This window comes from Dioscorea cayenensis, chromosome 10 (assembly GCF_009730915.1).
Source record: "Dioscorea cayenensis subsp. rotundata cultivar TDr96_F1 chromosome 10, TDr96_F1_v2_PseudoChromosome.rev07_lg8_w22 25.fasta, whole genome shotgun sequence".
Taxonomy (NCBI): Eukaryota; Viridiplantae; Streptophyta; class Magnoliopsida; order Dioscoreales; family Dioscoreaceae; genus Dioscorea; species Dioscorea cayenensis.
The window spans coordinates 3,980,589-3,996,383 of record NC_052480.1 but is presented as its reverse complement, the minus strand read 5'-3'; the positions used below and the strand labels follow the sequence as shown (position 1 = coordinate 3,996,383).

At 35.5% G+C, this 15,795-nt stretch overlaps 3 protein-coding genes across 3 annotated transcripts; 2 read left to right on the top strand and 1 right to left on the bottom strand.

The window, feature by feature from the left end:
• Window positions 1-1,073: 1,073 nt before the first annotated feature.
• LOC120270507 (protein STICHEL-like) lies at window positions 1,074-7,443 on the top strand. Its single transcript, XM_039277541.1, is given in 10 exon segments — window positions 1,074-1,292; window positions 1,765-1,934; window positions 2,389-4,263; window positions 4,265-4,363; window positions 4,845-4,916; window positions 4,918-5,062; window positions 5,413-5,808; window positions 6,261-7,011; window positions 7,094-7,163; window positions 7,257-7,443. Coding segments are annotated over 8 exon segments (3,498 nt in total). The 5' UTR covers window positions 1,074-1,292; window positions 1,765-1,934; window positions 2,389-2,409; the 3' UTR covers window positions 7,368-7,443.
• Window positions 7,444-7,529: 86 nt separating this feature from the next.
• On the top strand, window positions 7,530-9,369 carry LOC120270506 (GDSL esterase/lipase At3g26430-like). The gene is made up of 5 exons (XM_039277540.1): window positions 7,530-8,004; window positions 8,072-8,281; window positions 8,348-8,508; window positions 8,639-8,906; window positions 8,985-9,369. Exons 1-5 carry the CDS (start codon window positions 7,707-7,709, stop codon window positions 9,260-9,262), a joined length of 1,215 nt encoding a protein of 404 aa, XP_039133474.1. The 5' UTR covers window positions 7,530-7,706; the 3' UTR covers window positions 9,263-9,369.
• A 2,062-nt stretch (window positions 9,370-11,431) lies between these two features.
• LOC120270140 (E3 ubiquitin-protein ligase CHIP-like) lies at window positions 11,432-15,789 on the bottom strand. Its single transcript, XM_039277164.1, has 8 exons — window positions 15,621-15,789; window positions 15,325-15,392; window positions 15,186-15,249; window positions 12,847-12,918; window positions 12,384-12,517; window positions 12,132-12,285; window positions 11,944-12,054; window positions 11,432-11,864 (listed from the first exon to the last, which is right to left on the bottom strand). Exons 1-8 carry the CDS (start codon window positions 15,729-15,731, stop codon window positions 11,739-11,741), a joined length of 840 nt encoding a protein of 279 aa, XP_039133098.1. The 5' UTR covers window positions 15,732-15,789; the 3' UTR covers window positions 11,432-11,738.
• Window positions 15,790-15,795: the final 6 nt, after the last annotated feature.

Below are 15,795 nucleotides of genomic sequence, written 5' to 3'. Positions count from 1 at the left end.
AGTATTTAATATGCAAAACCTTCACAACAACCTCCAATTTGATTTTTATGAACTAAGCATAACATAAATAATCTATAAATACTTTGGGCCCCAATGTCATATAGTTTTATTTATAAACCCATGAGCTATTAATTGAATAAATCAAAAACAAAAAGCTTAGGAATTAATGCGGTTAGCTTTTTGGAGTGCCACATTCAATGAAGGGATAAAAATAATAACAATGTTAAAATAAAAAAACGTAAGTACAAATACATAAATTAATCTTACCAAGTAGATACTGATTAAGATATTTGATTATAAAAAGAGAATGTAAAAAACTTGAAAGATATGTTGAGATTTTTCCGATGACAGATAATATGGGTCAAATTGAAGTTTAATTAAAGTAGACATCAAATACTAATAACTGCATGACAAACTCAAGATTATGCCGGTATATTTTCCTATGATTATTAAGCGACAAAGAGAAAATCAAGATTGTGCTTAATTGTGAATGTTGAAAATCTAAACTAAATTTAGTGAATATACGACTCTTGGTTTGTACTCCTTCATGTTCTTTTTATTTGTCACATTTTAGAGGTTTTTTATGGTAATTTTTACTTGTCCATTTTGAAAACTTATGAAGCATTAAATATTGTTTTTCCAAATTTACTATTTATATTTAATGTATTTTTACAATTTCCAATAAACTATACAACTACACATTTTATTAAAAAATATTTTAAATAAAAATAATATTGGAAAGTTAATTTATTTTTTTATAAATTTTAAATTATCAAATAATTTTAACATATTTTCGTAATACAAATAAATTAGTTAAAATTGACAAATAAAAAGAATCAGAAGAAATATATATATATATATATTCACTTGTAAATCTCATTTATGAATGCATATGGTCTCATTTAATGTAATATAGAGCATTTATAGTTTAACTTAACATATACTAAATAAATAAATATTTTTTTAATTATTAGTAATTATAATTATTTAATAATGGGCAATAATTGATAAAAATAAAATAAAAATAAAATAAATAACGGAAAGTGGAGTACTTGGGAGTTGGGAGAGTGAGAAGTAAGAAGAGCAAAAAGGGAATCTCGTCTCGTTCGAGGGCGGGGCTTTTGATTTCAATGCCGCCCGCGAGGTATTGCCATCCTCGAGGCGCGCCAATCCAAACCCTTCCCTAAATTTCTCCCGGTATTTTGGTTTTCAGATTCATCGTTGCTTCCCTCTTGTTGCAGATCATCACAAGCTCCCTGCTTTTTTCCTCAAAAAAAAGCTCGCCTTTTGTGGTATTTCTTTGATCCTAGACTGATGATTGTTTTGCTTGTTTGGATTTGCGTTGTTGGTCTTGTTTTAGTGCTGTACTTTTGAAAAAATTGTTTTTTTTTTTCCTTTTTGTTTTGTTTTATTTTTGGTTCTGATTTGGATTTTGATGATCGAGTTGTTTGTAGTTAGCATGTGGGTTGAGATTGATTCTTGAGACTTGAGAGTTGAAGTTTTCAAGTTTTGGGTTTTTAGATTCATTGCTAGGACTCACACATTGCAGTGATTGCAAGCTTCCAGCTTTGAGTAGGAATGCGTCATTGTTTTTATTTTGTTGATAAAAGTGACGTCTTTTCCAGAGTGAGTTTGAGATCGTTCGTTGCTACAAGATTGATATTTTTTTGCTTGTGTGGACTTGCACTATTCGTATAGTGATTCATTGATGACTAGATTTTGTTTTTTAGCGCTAATTTGGACTTGTTTGTATTTATCTTGCAGATCTATATTGGCCGTTCTTTTGTGCTGTAGGAGGAGAGTGATAAACATCCATACTTTTGTTTCCAGATTCGCCATTACTCCCGAGATCCAAGTTTCTGTTCTTCTCGCAAAGGTTTCATTTTTGTGGTTCTCTCATAGTGGTTCTCTCTTCTGAAGAATGTGATTCTGAGGTACATGGATGTAAAAGTTTTTTTTTTCTTAGAAAGATGTGGATGTAAATTGGATTCAAGATGGAGTTACTCTATTACTGCTCCTTTTCTGCGTACATATAATTGTTTCAAGTCAAGTGGGTTAATGCCCCATAAGAAGCTATAATATGATACATTTAATTCCTTATCTAAATGTAGATGATCATTTATTGTGAAGCTGTTTCTTTGTTCTTTCATCTTGTGCAGTGTTCTTCTTTGCTTCCCATTAACATGGCAAGTAGGCACTTGACTAATTGAGGATAAATTAGTGTTTTATTATCTACTAATAATAGACAACTTATTTAATCATATGGTATTCACAAGCGCACTCAAATTATTTTTGACGTATATCTGCAATGGACTAAACATACAACTCATAAACACACCTGTTAGTTCAAGTGTTGCGTTTGTAATGAACATGGTGGTCTTCTTTCAGGTTCTCACATCAAACAAGGAGATGGTGGAGACATATGTGGGTCCAAGTGAACTTCATTTGAAGAAGGAGCTTGGTGCCCTCTGCAAGGCAAGGTTCCTTCGTGATCCTGAAACTTGTTCATCCTGGAGGTCTCGACTAAGTTCCAGATCACTCACAGCCGCATATAATTTGAAACGTGGGAATGCACCTGGAACAAAATTAACCCGAACTGATAACAGTCAGAAAAAGGTATACCTGTATAATTGGAGGCATCATTCAAGTAAATCAAGTGATAGAGGTTTGAAATTAAATGACAATAGCAGGCAGGATTCAGTGGACGAAAGCTTAGATGATAGTTCTAGCATTCTTTCAAAAGTAGATTCAAAGAGTGATACATACCTCGAGGTTTATGCGAGCACACATGGTGTTAGAGATAAGCAGCCGGAGAAAACAGTGACAAGAGTTGGTAGAAAATCAGAGAGAAGTGGCTCCTCAAGAAAGCAAATTGTTAGGAATTCAGCAGTTACAAAGTTCCTTGAAGGATCATCAAGTTCCTTAGGAATACTTAACCAAGTTGAGGAGTCAGATGATAGTGATCATGGCAATGGCAACTCAGAAGATTTAAGACAACCAGCACATGAGTATGCTCAGGGAACTGGATACCCGGCTCTCTCTGCATCACCGCTATTATCTCTTTCTGCACGTAGAAATCAGTCATGCTCCAAATTCTTCGGAAACACTGGGCGGGAGGAGTCATCACATTCTTATACTCCCATATCAACTAGCTCTTACAACAGATATGGAGTTCGAAATGCCAGTACTGCTGGGTCATGGGATGGCACTACTTCATTTGATGAGGATGAATTGGATCAGATGGATTTACCTGGACAGCAAGGATGTGGTATTCCTTGTTATTGGCCCAAAAGATCAAAAGATACAGGCTGTGGAGGTTGGTATTCTCCTTCACTATCTGATACTCTAAGGAGAAAAGGAAACAGCATTCTTTGCAGGGGCCAAAAATTGTATAATAAGAGAAGATTATCTGCTTCACAAAAGCGAAAGTACTTGCTTAAAACTTCCCAGGGCCTGTCTCATCTGACTAGTAGCTGTGGTGGAGGCAGCTCATCATCAGAAGCTGCAACTGATGAGCTTTCAAGTAATTTCGGGGAACTTGATTTGGAGGCGATGAGCCGATTAGATGGACGAAGATGGTCAACCTGTAAAAGTCAAGATGGATGGGAATTAGCACTACCTGGTGCAACTAACATGGAGATACTGCATCGCAGAAGCTTGAACCAGAAACACCGACCGATGTCTTTTGATGAAATAATGGGCCAGAACATTGTTGTCCAATCGCTTAGTAATGCTGTCATAAGGGGGAGAATAGCCCCTGCGTATTTGTTTTATGGTCCACGGGGGACTGGAAAAACAGCAACAGCAATGGTATTCTCAGCTGCTTTGAATTGCCTCTCCACTGAACATAAAAAGCCTTGTGGTTTCTGTAAAGAGTGCAGGAATTTTTCCAGTGGAAATGGATCAAACGTGATAGAGGTGGACGCCACTGATAATAAGAGTATGGATAGATTCACATATCTATTAAAGAATATGTCTGTAGCCAGAAAATCGTCAAGACGCAAAGTTTTTGTGATTGAGGAATGCCACATGTTATCTTCCAAGTTGTGGTCTGCATTCACTAAATTTCTTGAAGAGCCACTTCCCCGTGTTGTCTTTATTTTTGTTACAATTGATCCGGACAAATTGCCTCGTGCTATACTCTCTCGATGTCAGAAATACCTTTTCCCAAAGATCAAGGAGGCTGATATTGTTTGCCGGTTGAGGAGGATTTCTGATGAAGAAAAACTTGACGTTGAATTGGATGCTCTGAATGTGATTGCTTTTGAATTCAGATGGATCACTTCGTGATGCAGAAACAATGTTGGACCAGCTGAGTTTGCTGGGAAAAAGAATCACATCATCCCTCAGAATGATCTTGTAAGTTGCCATTTGATAATTTCTTTTTATATTTCAACTTTATATAATAGAGATGTACAAAATTATAAACAATGCTGAACTCTGTCTCCAACAAATTAGATTACACAAACCATATCTATAAGAGGAGAGTTTTCTGAATATTCATCTCACCCTTGCCTTAGATTAGTCTCATTAGGGATTTACCTCTCCTTACTGCACAGTTACTACTTTTGCTTCTGCCACTGTAACTTTTACCAAGGAATGAATGTTTAGACCAATCTGGGAACTCTTTTCTAGACAAGGAGCATTCAGATAGTTGTTATGTTTAGGTTTTAAATCAGGTTGAAGGAGATGCTTTGGAATATATATTTTCGCTCATTTGTAGTGTCTATATGTGCATTCAAACCTTCAGCCATGTTATGCTCCAAGTCCTATTCAACCTTTATCCATGTTTTTGTTGGAAATATTTTTAGTAACTATACATACATTGTGACTGTTTCAGTTAGGGAATCGTCTCAGAGGAAAGATTACTTGATCTTCTGGAGATAGCAATGTCATCAGACACTGCAGAAACAGTGAAAAAGGTCCAGAGAGCTGATGGATTCTGGTGTTGATCCAATGGCTTTGATGAACCAATTAGCTGCACTTATAATGGACATTATTGCTGGCACATACCAGTTGACGAATTCAGAATGCGGTGGCACAGTTCTTGGTGGACGAAGTTGTAAGTATATGTTTTGGTTTGAATGGAAAATCTTTTAAAACTTTAAGGAGTGATAGTACAACATGACTGTTTCGATTTTTTACAGTATATAACGTGCATCTAGAATCCATTTCATTGATGCTTAACATAGAAAGTATATAGAGAAGTTGAAAGACAAAGCATGTCTAAATTCAACTTCACATTCTTACCATAATGTGGTTATTCCCTTTTTTTGTGTTTTTGCTCATAACTTATTTTAATTCTGGTGACTTTTTTTTTCAGTAGAACATAGACTCTTTCCTAAAGTAACTCCTGAATGAATCTGAAGGTGTCTTCATTTTCATCCTTTGCTTTTCTTTGTATGTTTCTAGTAACTGAAGGTGAATTGGAGAGATTACAGCAAGCTTTGAAGATTCTTTCTGATGCTGAAAAGCAGCTAAAGGTTTCAAGCGAGCGGTCAACATGGTTCACTGCAGCCTTGCTCCAACTTGGTTCTGGTCATGATGCACAACAAACTCCAGCTATTTCCCATGAACTAAGTACAGTACTGATGAGAATAACTGGCAGAAGTCCCACCCCCCATGGACACAGAAGAAGTGAAAGCTTACCAAGCCAATTGTTGCCTTCAAAAGATCAATCTACTGATCATGAAATGTCAAAAGATTTGGCTGAAATTTGGAAAAGGTGCATTGAGAGATGCCATTCAAAGAAACTCAGAGAATTGCTTTATGACCATGGAAAGTTGGTATCAATCACAGAATCCGAAGGTAAGCCATGATCTTTATCTACGTATCCTTTTAACATAACTAATACTTCGATCTAGAACCTTTGTTAATGTTTATAAACTATTAAAGTCGGATCTAAAAGTTCTAATGTAGCTATGGAGGATATTTTTTTATCTAATCCTGATTTGTCGAAGACAAAAATCTGATTTCAATTCAAGGTACTAGCAATTAGATCAAACAAAGGAAAGAACTCTGTATTGACACTGGAGATACACACACACACACACAAATTTAGGCTCATAATTTTTGTAAGAATGAAATAACAAAACTGTGTATGAAGTTTATGATAATAGTGTACATTTGCAAAGGTTTTGGATCATTTTATGAGAATAAGAGACCAAGTCATGCTCGTCTTGCAAAGAAAATTTACTAGATTTATTCTATTCTTGTTTGCTAGATCACAAGATTAGTACCTGATGTCTTCCCACTTGCAGGTATTCTGGTGGCTTTTATAGGATTTACAGATGATAATATTAAATCCCAAGTGGAAAGGCTCTCGAGTAGCATAAAGAATTCTCTTGATATGGTCTTGAGGCACAGTGTGGAGATTAGAATTGGCCTGATGTCGGAATATTACACAAAGGGAAAATCTGTAGTGATGGTTTCCGCAAGAGATCAAGCGGAGAATGTTAAGCTCTTGTTAAAGAAGAAAATGAATCAATCTGATGAATTCGATGAGTATTCTGAGAAAGACAGAAAACACGGAGCCAGTGAGTTCTCTAGGAAAAGTCCTGATTACTTGAGGTCTATAATCCAAAGAACACTACAAAAACATGAACACTCTGCAGCGATGAATGGATGCATTAATAAATCTGATGCAATTCATTGCAGAAATGAGAATGGCCGGGTTCATAGAACTCTGATGGGCACTACAGATGAGCAAAAACTGGAAAGTGCATGGCTTCAAGCCGAAGAAAAATGTACCCCTGGGTCTTTGAGTCACTTGAAACGCGAAAAAAATCAAATTCATCCACAAAATGGTGCTAGTCTCAGTTTGTCTTCAGTAGTGCCAAGATCATCCAGCTGCAGGGAAGAAGATCTGAATCAGCAGATTGAAGCCTTAAAAGTTTGTAATTCTCGACTCACATACAATGAAGAAACTTCAAGGAGGGTCGACCACTCTGCCATTTCTCCGAGTTTACTGCACAATAACAACCTTGCTGCAAATTCTGAGAAAGAAAACACGTAAGTTTTTTATGATCTATTGCCACCTATTTACTTTCTTTGAATTGTATTATAATTTAGTTGTCAATATGTTATCCTGCAGGGAATATGATTCAGCACCTGGTTGTGATGGCCTTTTTTGTTGGAATATTCCTAAATCAAACAGAGGGAAGGTATGGACCAAAAATCTGTGAACTCATGCACAATTTTTCACCTGTCCAATGAATTTGATCTAATATGACATAAAATATACTTCTTGATTTCAGCTGAAGCAAGGAACTCGCTTACGGTCACGAAGGAGCACACACATATCCTTGTTCGGGGAGTGCGGGAAGTCGAAGTCGCTTGAAAGTGCAGCAACAGATAAAACAAGTTAAAGATGGTGCAATATTTTTATACCTTTTTCTGTAAATTTTCAGTCCTTCATTGAAGTACAAAAAGTTAAAGGTATAAGATGAATCCACCATGGCGTTAAATTGAGCCAATTTTACATTTCTTTTCTGGTGAATCAATAAAAAAAACACTATATGATTATTTAAGAGTCAGGTACTATATTGAATTCATCGTATTTTCTTAAGATCTAGAGATTTGTGAACAGGGTTCCATGATTAGCAAAGACCAGACAAATAAACAAATTTCATTGACCTGCAACCTGAAAATAATCCACCTAACAAACAGCTGTCTATTATTTAATCTCCAATTGATCTACTCTTCACATGCTATGTATAAATCACAATGGCATTGTCATTCATTCCAATCACAACTACCTTTCAAACTCTCACCAAATGAGTCTCCTAAGTTCCATTGCATCACTTCACATTTTTCTCTTACTTTTGCCATCAATCCTCTGCAAACCTTGTGACTTCCCTGCTATCTTTGCTCTGGGGGACTCAAACTCTGACACCGGTGGCTTCTCCGCTGCCTTCGGTCCTCTCAGCTCACCATATGGAGATACCTTCTTCCATATGCCCTCCAGCAGATTCTCCGATGGCCGCCTAATCATCGACTTCATTGGTAAAATAACATCATAACTCTACTAAATCCAATGACATCAAACTAATGTTTTTTTCTGATACTGCAGCTGAGAACCTTGGACTTCCATATCTGAGTTCTTATCTAGATTCATTAGGTGCAAATTTCAGCCATGGTGCAAACTTCGCCACAAGTTTATCCACCATCATTCCTCAAAACATAACACTTGCTCAAGGTGGCTACAGTCCATTCTCTCTGGACATCCAAGCCATGCAATTCTCACAATTTCAATCCAGATCCCAATTTATACTTAGAAAAGGCAAGTGTTCAGTATCTAAATTTTTTTATCAGTAAATCAACATTTCAAATTTCAATATATACACAGGAGGAGTGCTCAAGAGTTTGATGCCAATGAAGGACTACTTCTCAAGAGCTTTGTACATCATAGACATTGGCCAGAATGATCTCACTGCACTCTACTTCAGCAACAGTTCTGCAGAGCAATACATCCATGATGCAATGAAAGCCTTTTCCAAAACCATAAAGGTTGGTATCTAACATGAGATCACAACTGAATTGATTGATCTTTTTTGCAACATGACTAACTATAATAAGTTGCTCCATTGATGAAATTTATTTAGATGATGGAAAACTAAAGAAGTTATGATGCAAACAGAGTTTATACAATAATGGGGGAAGGTACTTCTGGATACATAACACTGGTCCATTAGGCTGCCTGCCTTATGTTCTCCGACAAGTCCCCGGGTATCGAAAACTAGACTCTGTAGGCTGTGCTGTAGTTTTCAATGAACTTGCCAAGAAGTTCAACAGAATGCTCAATGAAACTGTAGCTCAGTTGCAAAAAGAATTCCCAGTTGCAGCATTCACATATGTTGATATCTACTCTGCTAAATACTTACTGATCAGTCAAGCCACCAAGTTCGGTAAGTAGTCCCATATCAGTTAATTTGGTAAATATCAATATTATCGAGATAGTTTTAATCCATAACTTAATTTCACAGGATTTAGGAAGCCATTAATGGCTTGTTGTGGGCATGGTGGAGGAGCATATAACTATGATTCAATAGCAAGGTGTGGAACTAGTGTGAGTGTGCATGGAAATGAAGTTCTAATTGGGAAGTCATGCATGGATTCAAGCAAGAGAGTGAGTTGGGATGGAGCTCATTACACTGAGGCTGCAAACAAATGGGTTTTTGATCAAATAGTTAATGGCCATTTTTCATATCCTTCAAACTCTTTGAATATGGCATGTTACAATCACAATCACAAAAGTTTTTGAAATCATTGTGAATTTAATATGATTTATTTCTTTTTATATGAAAAGGAATTCAATAATTGTTGAAAAAGTTGTAGCAAGTTGGTGATAATAATGACATGAAGGAAAGGTTTTCAACATGTGGTGAACTGAATTTGTGTTAGTTTTTTTATTGATAGCAAATGAGTTGTTTATGTTGGTGATTTGATAGTTTGAAAGATTAGCATCTCTTTCATACCATCTATTTTTGGTATATTAGTTAGAAACATAGTTATCAAACCCGGACCGGCCCGGCGGTCGGACCGGTTGATCCGGTGACCCGGTGCTTCAACCGGTCCGGGTCTTTAATTAGACCGGTTATACAATCAACCCGTTCGACCAGCATTGACCCGCTTTTGACCGGGTGGTTGGACCGGATTGACCCAGTGATCGCGACCGATTGACCCGGCTAGTGAACCAGAGTTAACTCGACGGTCGAGACTAATCGATCGCTTTGATTTGTAATTTCAATTTTGAACTTTGGTTATATATCGGATTGAGTTTGGTTTGATAGTTTGATAATAAATTTAAACTTTTATTGTGAATTAGTATTGTTATGTATTGATATTATGTGAAGTTTGAGCTTTTTTCTTCTTTTCTAATACTTCCAAATCAAAAATTAAGCAATTGTTTTTGTATTTTTCCATCAAATTATTTATTTGATAACTAATAATTCATGGATATTATTATGATATATCATTATATAATTAAAAACTAATTTATAATTTTAAAAAAAATATTTTAAAATATTTTTATTAACCCAGAGATTGACCCTAAAATAACTCGACTGTTGAACGAATTATTCGTGACCCAGGAGCCTCGACTCGGGATCAATGCCCGGGCCGGGTTTGATAACTATGGTTAGAAATATTAATAAATTTATAAATTCTTGAAAAGTTGAAAAAAGAAAAATATATGAAAGTTTGTGAATATAATATATTATTATTGGTTTGCTTTTGCTCTTATATCCTTTAAAATAGGCATAATTATTTTTCTTATACTAATGTAATATAGATTGGCCAACCTACCTGCCCTTACATTTATTTAATAATAAACGACATACAAGTTATGGGACATTTAAAAACTAATTTGTAAAGTTCCTCTGACATTTGCAGTGATAAGCAGGTCTTATTTTTACTTGTAATTCCTGTATAGTCCTTCTAAATATTAAATATATTCTTTAAATTCTTATAATACCAAAATTACTAATTTTTTTAATATATTCCTCTTTTTGTTATCGTTCTTTTTCTTTAAGATATGTTTTTTTTTTCACCTTGCATTCAAGCACTTATTTGATAGATGAGATTGGTGGGATATATATTAAAAAAAGAAGTAAGAGTGAATCTAAAATGACTTAAAGATCAAAATGTTGGAGAAAATACATGAAGCATCATCCATTCCGAGGCTATACTTGCTCAGAGTAATGGGTTATTTAAAAAAAAAGTTCAAATATATAATTTTTTTAACAAAGTCGAAAAAAAGGGATAATTACCATTGGATGAATCCATAATTTCTAATTAAATATATAATCTTCACCATAATAAGTAGGATAATTTGATTGTGAAAATATTAGATAAGTAGTACCCGGTGAAAAATAAATAATATACGGAACTGAACAATACGTGTGACATCACAACAAATAACTGGGACATCTCAACAATAGCATGGAAAAATTGAATAAATATAATTTTCTTCAATAGGTAAAGAGTACATCTTCGTACATATAAAATGTCAACTTTAACCATAACAAATAAGATAACTTAAAGAGTAAGATTTCTACAACTACTATATAATTTTTTTAATTGAAAACACATTCAATTACTTTGAATGAAAGTGCAACATGAACAAAGTAATTTTAAAAATCAGAACAAAAAATGAACCAAATTTTAAACATCACCAGCCATTTATATATAGATAGATAAAAAGTAATGCTATTCGGGCCGAATAGTTGGGATTTGGACCGAATACTAATCCCGACTCCGAAGTTAGCAACCCCAGTTCCGGGGTTAGCATTTGACCCCAATTTCAGCCAAACTATTCAGCATGAATAATATTTTTTATAAATAAAGTCCTACCAAAACAAGAAAAAACAAACCTATATTTTTCCTAACAATGCTTAACAACAAGCATAAAATACAAAGATAGAGGCTATTAAAAACTAATATCTTTGATTAGCAACACATCTGGAGACCAATTTTATAGCCAACGGACGCCAACATACAAACAAAATGGCATCAGTTTAGATAATTCTTACACATTGGCGCTCACATAAAAGAATGAACAGAACCTGCATCAAGCTGGTGCACCATTCAACTTCATGCATAACTTTCCTACACAAAACCATATTTTCAGACTGCACACAAGAAACCGGTATCGATCTATCTGTACAAGTTTGCAGAAGGCTGAACAAGTAATGAAGAATCAAAGAAAAGCCGCAGATTGTTCGGAGGTGTAAAATCATTCAATTCATGTTGTAAGCCCAACCATGCACATTTAAGAATGCTTGGACTGCCTCTTTGATGCCCAGGTTTGGGGTCAGCTGGTGTTGCTCTAGTGGTACCCGCGTCAATGGATCAAACTTGCCAACCTAATTTAATGTCAAGGCATGAAATCATACTCAAGGATAGAAACAGCTTGATGCTATATGATATGAAACTAAGTATCACCTTTTGCAGATGTTCAAGCAACACTGCTCTTTCGTATGTTATACCAGACGGAGTGACAACAGGGTCTCGAAAGATATCCAATGTGATTTTGCAGCATAAGTAGTCAGGTACCTGAAATCTTGAGAATTAATGAACATGAACAGATGATTCTGGGAATCCCATATGCACCAGCACCACAGAGATTTGACCTGAGATGGCCTGTCAACAAGTGCAGCTTTATGGAACACCTCTGACAGATACTCAAATTGTTTGGAGCAATCATCTATATTGTCATTGGAACTATCTCGGGCTTCAGAAACACTAAGAAGATTATGCTGCTTCAAAGCTTTCTCACATGCGTCTCTGAAATATAAGCATATCTTAGTAGTGGCATATCTGGAGCAATGCAGTTCTAGCACCCAAATCAAAATAGTTGCATTACCCAGCAATTCAACTCTTACCTTAAGTTCTGTAGCCTCTGTAATCTTTCACTGGATGATTGTTTCCATTCGTTGTACTTGGCTTTAGCAAGTACCAGCCAAATCTCTTCAACCATGTAACCCTGAGGGTTTGCACCCCTTCCAAGATCTAAAGCCTAAGTAAAAAGAAATTTATTAAAACAGTCAGTATTACTTCACTTAATGTCAAAGGATCGAAACTTGTATGAGTATAGTTCTTAGAGTCACAGAGTTTAACAGAAAAATTTAAAAGACCTTGCTGGGGAAGGGAGATAAGAAAACTGACTTCTTGTTACAAACACAAAGCTACTTCTGACTTAGATGCAGTAGAACAAAGACAAGCTACATCTAAATTGTTAGAGGGGTCTCAAAACTCCAAATACATGCAGATGGGCTGGGGTGGAGTGGGAGGAAATAGAGGAGCGAGAAATGTAGTTAAATAACTGTTCTAATAAAAGTTACTGACCTTCTCCAGTTCCTTAATGCCGCTTGCATATTCTTGTTTTTCCAACAATACCAATCCCAGCATATAGTGGGCCTGCAAACATAATAAAGAAATTCAGCGCACTCATCAGCATGCACATCACAACAAAGAACAGTTTTGTTGTTCAGATTATGTAAATGAAATTTGAATCTACTAGAAATATATATTACATTATTATATGGATCCAAAAAAGCTGATAGATTGCCACTATAGGATATGATGTATGGTTAAGAGCTTGAATAGGGAGCTATGGAAATATATATATATATATATATAATGTTCATCGAGAATAACATGAGCCAGCTAGTTTTCAAAATATTGGATTTATATGCTTCACATGCAAACACAAAAGCAAGAGCTTCTATTATCAGTATCATGCGTCATCAGGGGAAGATTTAAGCTTGACTAGAGCTTTGGCCGTCTCAAGCTTGTTTGATTAATAAACAATCCAAGCTTGAGCGATGGTCTGGACTGAATAATTATACATGTCAAGTTTAAATGTCATAGGCCCACTTGTCAGGCTTGGTAACTAACATATACACATTCTAGTAGTCCAAGATCCAATATAATAGTTATTATAAAAATGTTACATCTTTATTAATAATTTATCATCAATTTGTTTAAAGGGAATAAAGCCAAGCATAGCACAAGCTTGGCTTAATTACACAAAAACTTCTAATTTATAGAAATATAATGAAAACTTACTCAACAGAACCTAAGAATCAAGGGACATTATACAGCTTTGTTTGAAGATGAACTGATCATAATCAACATGATATATGATACACTAGAAGTGAATCCCAAAGAAAAACATAAACAAGGTATGCTCGCATTTACATCTGTTTGTCATCACCTATCTATGTAAAATTATAGCAATTTCTTCAAAGCATCATAATGGTGTGCATACTCAATAGGTGTAGATGAAGGACTTTTGAAAAACAAAACAAACGATAATTGAAAGTACCATACAATAGTACCTGTTTTAAAAAAAAATGCCAAAGCCTAAAGCACAAGGCGACCACAATTTTTTCTAATTAATACCCTTTAATAGCTCATATAGTGGCTAAGCCAGAATTGCAAACTAGGGTCATAACTTTTAATAGCTGGAAATCATCCTGCTAATAAATGCCGGAATAGCATGATCAACAGTAATGCACCATCCTGCTAAAAGGAATCATGGATATGAAAACAAACAAATGGCAATAAATATATCACAATATTTGTGTGAACATGTACAGGATATTTCCACAATCCACATCCATGGCTTCTGAGAGGTGTTAGCACCATATTTACTACAATAATGAATAATAGTGAAGTGTATTCCAATACATAAACCAGTTGTCTCACAGTAGCATTTTAATGTAAATAATAATACACCAAAGTGTAACCCAGATTTAGGAATTATCTATAATGGAAACTATTTAAACCTTTAAACGATGAGCCACGTATTCTGCATGACCCACCTATTGACAAAAGAGTTGTGACGTGGACTCATATATGAGAAGTTTGTCACTTTGCAAAAAAAAATTCAGGAGGAAGAAAACAATATGATAGCCTTGGGCCAATATGAGCTAAGCCCACAATCAGCTTATACCTAAGGGTATTAAGAAATAGATAAATTAACTGCAATTGCATTAAATTCCACCGACAGTAAGCAAATGTGTGAATATTGACTCACTGAAGATCGCCAGGTACCATAGTCAAGGAACACCCTACCATACTAAAGATTCCAATAAAAGCATGTTTATCCTACCAAAATAAATTAAATCTGAGAAGTATGGAATACCTTACGTTAAGATGATAAAATCAAGTTTCTTTCCTTAAAGTCTTACTAATCCCTAGACACAAAGTCTGGTAGGAAACCTCACTACTTCAAACTCTTATGTCTTAACCATGAAAGAAGGTGAAGAAAGAAAGAAAGAAAGAAAAAAAGGATTTTTTTTAAACTTGTCCAATATACACAATAAATACTAAGTAACAATCTTAAAAAGAACAGCAAATTTTGAAACATTGAAATCAACTTTGAACAGAACGCTTAAGCTTTCAAAGGATGGTAATAATCTGAGTGTACGAGGAACAAGAAACTAAGCTAGCAGCTTTACACTATGTTTATCTTCCAAGCTTCCTCATACAAAGAAAACCAACTGGTAATACATAATACTACCCAAATCTGGGTCACGTCAAAGTCCCAACCGGAATGAATCCTTCAAGACAATAACAACTACACAAGATAACCTAATCACCTAAATTGGACAGTATTTTAGATCAGAACAGCCAACCAAAATGACAGTCAATGAAGTTCAATCAGAAAAGTGCAATACCTTCACAGAACCGCCATCAATTGCTATAGCTCTTCGGCAATCCTCCTCAACTCTCGCCCACTCCCTACAAAACCCATCTAGAAAATTACTTCAAATCCAATCCAAAACAAGACAACAAAACCATTGCAATTCCACGAACTCGCGCTTCCTATAGCAAAGCGCTCGGTTCGTCCAGTACACCGCCACATTTGGGCACAACGCAATAGCCTACAAAACCCCAAATCAACACACAGATCACCACTCAACAAAGAAAGAAAGAAAGAAAAACTTCCATCTTGACAACAATTCTATTGCAAAAACAAAAAATCAAATAAAAATCCCAATCCAAACATTCAATCACAATAACTAGACCAAAATCCATCCGAGAATCGATCTCCTTCGCATGAAACAAAGGTAACGAAAAAAAAAAAAATGGGGGTTGGATTGGAGGAAAACCTCAGTGTAGGCGTCGATGGCGGCGCCGATACGTTCCTTCTTGAAGTAGGTATTGCCGTCCATCCGGAGAAGCTCCGCTTGCTTCGCAACGCTCGCCGGGACCGGCGCCATAGCTTCGATGAAATTTGGAAATAGTTCAAGAATTGCAAGATTTCCCTCTTGGATTTTTGTATTA